General features: G+C 37.7%; 1 protein-coding gene across 1 annotated transcript; it reads right to left on the bottom strand.

Moving 5' to 3' along the window:
- Nucleotides 1-1,702: 1,702 nt before the first annotated feature.
- On the bottom strand, nt 1,703-5,665 carry LOC130459711 (uncharacterized). The gene is made up of 6 exons (XM_056827225.1): nt 5,435-5,665; nt 4,980-5,292; nt 3,351-3,557; nt 2,344-2,436; nt 2,097-2,234; nt 1,703-2,003 (listed from the first exon to the last, which is right to left on the bottom strand). Exons 1-6 carry the CDS (start codon nt 5,509-5,511, stop codon nt 1,755-1,757), a joined length of 1,077 nt encoding a protein of 358 aa, XP_056683203.1. The 5' UTR covers nt 5,512-5,665; the 3' UTR covers nt 1,703-1,754.
- Nucleotides 5,666-7,390: the final 1,725 nt, after the last annotated feature.

Genomic DNA, 7,390 nt, shown 5'->3' with positions numbered 1-7,390 from the left:
CCAGTCTAATTTAGGAAGCTTTATATTCATGAAAGTTATTATATTTAACAGGTTTTGCTCCTGATGGTCTTTTCAATCAGTCTAGGATCGTTCTTCAGCTAATCATAGTGCATTGTTGACAAGTGGGTTATAGTTTCATCATTGAACGCACCGCTTCGACCTATGGAAAAATGTAGGTGTCCATAGTTAGCCCTTACTTTTATTGAGTCTCGGAAAAATGACAATCAAAGTATTGGTAGACAAATTAAGTGCGTCTGGGAACTTAGTCTGATTAAGACTAAGTTGAGGCGAGGGTCTCACGAGCCCCCGAGTGATAACATTTTACTGAAGGGTCATCACTAGGAATGTCAACAGTTTCCTCGCGAGTCATTGGGAATCTATCGACTTGAACTAACTTCACATAGAGTCATTGAAGACGTCGAAATAGGGAATGTAGCTTTTCGAAAACAGATACTTAACTTTTGACTCGGTATGACCGGATATAAGGTAAAGATCATAAATGAAGACGGGTAATGGGTAAACTTTTTAAACTGGAAATGAGGAATCTGGCGACCTCTATCTGGGAGTCTAGTAATCCTTAAAGGGGAATGAGGCATCTAGTAACATTTAATCTAGGAATCTGGTTATCCTTAAATGAAAATGAGGCATTTGGGAACCTCGATCTGGGACTTCTGGTTATCCTTAAATGAAAATGAGGCATCTGGTACCTCCAATCTGGGACTTCTGGTTATCCTTAAATGAAAATAAGGCATCTGGTACCTATAATCTCGGACTTCTGGTAATCCTTAAATGGGAATGAGGCATCTGGTACCTCGATCTGGGACTTCTAGTAATCCTTAAATGGGAATAAGGCATCTGGTACCTCTATTCTGTGACATCTGGTAATTCTTAAATGGGAATAAGGCATCTGGTACCTCTAATTTGGGACTTCTGGTGATCCTTAAATTGGAATGAGGCATCTGGTACCTCTAATCTGGGTCTTCTAGTAATCCTTAAATGGGAATGAGGCATCTGGTACATGTAATCTATGACTTCTAGTACTCCTTAACTGGGAGTGAGGTATATAGTACTTCTAATATGGGACTTCTGGTAATCCTTAAATGGGAATGAGTTATCTGGTACCTCTAATTTGGGAATCTGGTTATCCTTAACTGAAAATGAGGCATCTGGTAACCTCTTACTGGGAATCTAGTTATTTCTTAATTGAAAATGAGGAATTTGGTAATCTCTAACTGGGAATCTAGTTATCCTTAATCACTCCCTATAACATTTACATGGCTCGGGCTCGGCCTCAACCTGTACTCTTTGGAGATGAACCTGTTGCACGTGTTGACTTGTTGTTTGTTTAGCTTGTTGAGATCGAACCTCTGAAGAAAGGTGGGTGAACCCTTGTCCTCCAACACCTCCAGTTAACAGTTGTGTCAATGAACAATTGAGTAATTCCTGATCATCTAAGTTATTTAATTGGGAAGCACTTAACATATTTCCACCAAGAACACCAACAGACCCATTGCCATCAAGACCATCAGACCCATTGCAACGAACACCAACAGAAACAGCTTGATCAGAACCATTGCTACCTAAACTAATATGACCTTGCCCACCAATATCATAACCTTGACTCCCCTGCCCACCAAAACCACCAAACTGCCCACCAAAACCATGACCAAACTGCCCACCAAAACCATGACCAAACTGCCCACCAAAACTACCAAATGGAAACGACTTCAGTCGCTCCGGGGTTAAGAATGACATCATGAAAGACATAATTTTTTTTTATTATTTTTCATAGTCCCCATCTCTGATCTCATTCTGTTCATTTCAGCGTGCATTTGGCTGGGTGCAGTTGGTTTGTTAAACCCAAAGTACTCTTTGTTTGTGATGCCTGATCCAACGGCCCTCACTGAACCACCATGTTCAGGCTTATTCAATCCTCTTGCTAATATATCATCTCGACCATTAGCAACGATTTCACCTCTTTGAACTTGAGCTTCCAATGTCATCTGCAATTTGAGAATTGAACGAGTTTTATGAGGCATTCCAGGAATTATTCGAAAAATAAGCAGGTTTTGGAAGTCTTAAGTTAGATATCTTACTATTGTGTCATAAATTTCCTTATCGATTGGATTATCGAAAGTTACAACTCCATCTTTTTCACGGGAATGAGCTTTAATCCAAGTCAGATGTCGAGGCACGTGCGACACATGGACTCCCTGCTTTTCAAGATCCTTTTCCTAACATTGTAGAAAATTAATTTAGATTTCTGTTGTTAGTATCTGGTGAGAAAGTTGAACACCCCAATATATATTCTTTAGTAATATATACCATATAAAATAAACTTACTATCTGTTCTTCAAAATGTTGATAGCCAAGTCGACCTCCTCGATACTTTGAGGTCTTCTTCTTTGCCTTCTCACGATTCATTTCACTCAAAGCCTACAAATTTAATAAACACTTAAAGTTATTACATATGCACAAATGAAATATATTATTACCTTAACATTTTTTTAAAGATATCGATTGGATTATCATTTTTTGCAGAAAATACTATAGAAGTTTCATTATCCTTAATATGGTTGTGGTCTTTAGTTATGAGGTGAACATGAGAATTTGAAGGTGCTATGACAGCAGCAACAACATTAGAACTCTTATAGCTCAAGTTTAGTTTTCATATCTTAGAAATCTTTTGGAAAACTGCACAAGAGTTCTTCAATTTATTATAATTTGATAACACAGGTTTGTTAATACAGAATAATTTACCTGATAGATTTGGCTGTACACTTTGGATAGTACTGGTGGAAGGTGAACTGTCTTAAATTAGGACAGTGGTAGATTGGCACTACTATAACGTTAAGGAAATACGGAGTAAATGCAAAGTGAACGACCAAACCCAAAAAAATGTGGGAGTGATGGAAGGTTGTTGAGCTTTGATTACAGAATGCGATAGCCAACTACCTACTATTAAGATCTTCCTAGGCTTAGTGTTTTTTCATCAATTCTGAGTCTAGTTACTATTGTTAACAATTTCTACAGGAAACTTGAAATCTGCATCATTACACCAGTCATTAGTCATTACGCCTAAAGATCATCTTCGGTTACTGAAACATCCAATTACTTGAATGACAAAAGGGAGGATTGTTGAATGCACTCAGAATTCGAACTTCAACATCTAACTGGTAAAGGACTGATAATCATATTACTTGCTCTGTAGCTTCCCCAGATTTCACTTGCACTCTTTAGTCAGATACGAGTGTACTTTTTATATTGGAATATCTGAAAGCACTATATCCAAACAGCATGTTCTATAGAATGAACGACAATATGGTTAGAAAGTGATGAACCAATATCACCTTGAACTCCTCAGAAGTGCAGTAGTCCACGAACTTATCCCAATCAGGTTTAAGTATCCGAGAATATTTCCATGGTGGTTGTTGTCTTATCGTTCCATCTTCTAAATACATCCATTGAAGTCTTAATCTAGTCTTAAAAGCTTTCCATCGCTTTGCAACTTTTGAAAGTACCCAACCTTTGAGATTCTCAATGACAAAAAAACCCCTCTGCATTGATACAAAAGCAAATTAGCTTTAGACTGTTTTTACTACATTGGTAACATCACAATAGCAAATTAGCAGTCATAGTTTATTACTTTTGCAGGAAATTCAATAAATATCTGACAGATAGTCCGAAAAATAAAACTTCAGTTCAATTTGGGAAACATGGATTATCCTAGTACCAGAAGCTTCACTACAGATTAGAGGAGGACTACAGCTTCACTACCTACTTCACAGATCAAACACAAACTACAAAATATTTTAAGTTTATTAATCAAGCATGCACTCGCTATATCCTGTTTTCACCTGATATGTTCAGCACAAAAGACACAAGCAACTCAGTTCAGTGCAAAGACTACATCGACCAAATAAATGGATTCAATATAAGCTTATACAGCTTAAGCATTAGTTAAATAATAGTATAATAGAGCAGCAGTAACAGCAAATAAACATCAAAAAACACACAAAGATACGAAACTACACTCGAAAAACGATAGTAAAAAGAAGCAAGCATTATTATTTTCAGCAAGATGCTTTGCCGCTAGACTTGGAACCAATACACGAGCATTTCAAGCTACTCCGAGTCTTGATTCTCTCTGGGACCAGAATTAGAGCTCTTCCGGAACAAGTAGGGGAACTGATGTTTCTGACCTACCTAGGATTAAGGGCCACAAATGTAAAAGCACTTCCGGAAACCATTAGAAACCTGCAAAAGTGATCTGGAGACTATGGTGAAATGGCTAAACCTAGAGCCTAAACAACTTGTTTGCGGTTTGGTGCATAGGCCAAGTGAAAGAATCGCACATGGATGCGACACAAGGCATCTCAGCAACTATAAGATGATGACTGAGACAAGTCACTGGAGTTCCAGAACTACTCCAGGGATTAAAAAACAGACCGAACACATATGTTTCATAAGATTCGATTAAAACTCTGGTGACAAGAACTGTATTAAAATCAACACATTGCATATTAGAAGATCAACACATGTTTCATAAGATTCGATTAGAACTCATAACATCATACCCTAATGATCTCTGGACAACTTCACTAAAAATAATAATATCGTACCAAATAAAACTTCAATCATGCTGCAAAACTAATTCAGAAATGTATATACAACTGGTTTGTGGTTTAGTGCGTATGCCAAGTGAGTACAAAGACTGATTCATGCTGCAAGGTTCATAATTTATAGCTCATACAGAAGGCAAGTCACTGGAGTTTCCCTGGTGAAGTGTGTTAAGGAGTCTGTCCTCTCTGACCCCCGGTTCAGAATTTATAGCTAATACAGAAGAAGATCCTCACCAAGTTAAGAATATACCAGAAATGAAAGGATAAATCTTTAGGATCAATAACTTTAACAAAGAAAATAATCCAGAAACGAGATCACCAAGTTAAGGTATAACAAAGATGAGTATGTTTGCTTACCGTGATAGAATTGTACAATTCATCTAGGAGTCCTTTTGGAACTTCAGACCACTCCTTATAGGTGATGTTAACTCTTTCACGCACAACAACACCAACGTAGGTAGAAAAATGAGATCGGTGAACTCCAATAGGAAGTCTTTTTACTGGATGCCATTCCAAACGGAGTTTGCTGCCAGCCATTATTGTTTTTCCCACCAGATTAAGTACAGTACGACCCCTCTCATCCTCACGCCTCGTTTTCTTAGAATTTTCAGGATCCAATGACGCATCATCATCGGATGGACGTACTTGCTTTTTCTTTCTGGCCATCAACCTACAAAAAATCCATAAATTAAATTCAGTTGGTTAATTTAAAAGGAAAAACAGAAACTTAAAGGGAAAAACAGAAACTTAAAGGGAAAAACAGAAAGAAAAAAAAACAAACAAAAAATATATTGTATATGCATTATATTTACATGTTTACTAGAACGCTTCCGCTTGACTCCCTTTTTTTTTGTTTGTCCTTCAACCCATGTACCCTCATTATGGTCATCTCTCACATACACCGAGGAATCATCAACATTATCATCATCCTGAACTTGTACCTTTCTTGTCAAAGAACTAGCCTCCAACATAGCATCATCAAAATAGTCATCAGTGGCATCGATGGCAAGTCGAGACCTTGGTGTTATAACTGCTGACCTTCTCTTATCAGAGGGGTCAGTCATATAAAAAATTTGTTTAGCTTGATTAGCTAGTATAAAAGGATCCTCCATGTGACCGGTCTTTTTAAGATTAACCAATATTTGCCCTAAGTTAGTTTCTTCAACTCCTTTACTGTCAACCCATTGGCATTTAAAAACAGGAATAAAAAACCTAGAGTAATGCAACTCGCAAATCTCCTCAATGACTCCATAGTATCGCATAGTAGCACACACCGGATTATTATCTTTCGCACTAGCAAAATGAATAGCTTCAGCTTCCAAAGTAACCCCACTGTTTTGCATAGTACTAATTTCATCTTGGAACCTCGTGTAAAAAGTGCAACCATTAGTAACATATCCAGAATAATAAGTTGCACTGAAGCTGGGTCCATATGCTAAACTCTTAAGTCGATCAGAAATTATTGTTGAAGGGTCTTCACGTTCCCTGGTTACTTCATCTTTGAACCAAGAAATGAATGACTTGCTGTGTTTTTCGGCTAATGCTTTTTGGTTCGCCCGTGGATTATACTTCTTCAAGTATCTCATGTGTCTTTCAACATATGGTGCAACTTCATCCTCATTATGCAGAATATATGAATGTGCCTTGTGCCAGTTTTCATAAGACATATCAAGCTGTTTACGACCTAGGGTCCCCTGACCATCCATTCTTCCACTATGCCGAGATACTGGGAGTCCTATCTTCATTGCATTTACCACAAATTCACTAGAATACGCGAATACTTCTTCATAGAAAAGTCGTTCTACAATACAACCTTCAGGTCGATAAGCAGTTGTGACATACCCCTGGTATGTTCTCATTTGCCTTTCAAAAGCCCATTGAGCTCTCAAATATACCGGACCACAAAACCTTATCTCTCTTACTAAGTGAATTGTCAAATGAACCATGATATCGAAAAACAATTGAGGAAAGTACATCTCTAATTGGCATAGAATTATAATAATTTCATCCTCCAAAGCTTTCAAATCTTTAGGATCAATAACTTTACTATAAATCGCATTAAAAAATAAACACAATCTGATAATGGCATGTCGAACATTTTTAGGCAGAATTGAACGAATAGCCACAGGTAATAATTATTGCATTAAGACATGACAATCATGAGACTTAAGGCCCATAAGCTTCAAGGTTTCCATGTTTACAAGGTTGCGAATGTTAGAAGAATACCCATGTGGCACTTTAACTCCCGTCAAGCTCTCACATAACTCGATTTTCTCTTTCCTGGACAATGTATAGGCAGCAGGAGGCAAGTATTTCCGATCCCTCTCCTTCTCAACAACATGGAGTTCCTCTCTGATCCCCAAGTTCTTTAAGTCATCTCTAGCTTTTGGGCCATCTTTAGTCTTCCCAGGGATGTTCAATAATGTACCAATTATACTATCACACACATTCTTCTCAATATGCATCACATCAAGCGAGTGCCTCACAAAAAGATATCTCCAATATGGCAAGCTCCACAATTTTGAACACTTCTTAAACCCCTGCTTAGGAAGAAATTTACGATGTTTCTTCCCAAATATGATCTGGATATCTTTTATCTTTTCAAACACCTCTAAACCGGACATGATCTTAGGACGCCCTCTAAATTCTTGTTCCCCATTGAAGGCCTTTTTCATGTTTCGACAGTGATGAACACATGGCAGAAATACACGATTTTTGTCAAACACATGTTTTCCTGATACACGTCGATATCATTACCAGGCTGCCTT

Source organism: Spinacia oleracea, chromosome 4 (assembly GCF_020520425.1).
Source record: "Spinacia oleracea cultivar Varoflay chromosome 4, BTI_SOV_V1, whole genome shotgun sequence".
NCBI lineage: Eukaryota > Viridiplantae > Streptophyta > Magnoliopsida > Caryophyllales > Amaranthaceae > Spinacia > Spinacia oleracea.
This window is presented reverse-complemented; position numbering and strand designations above follow the sequence as displayed.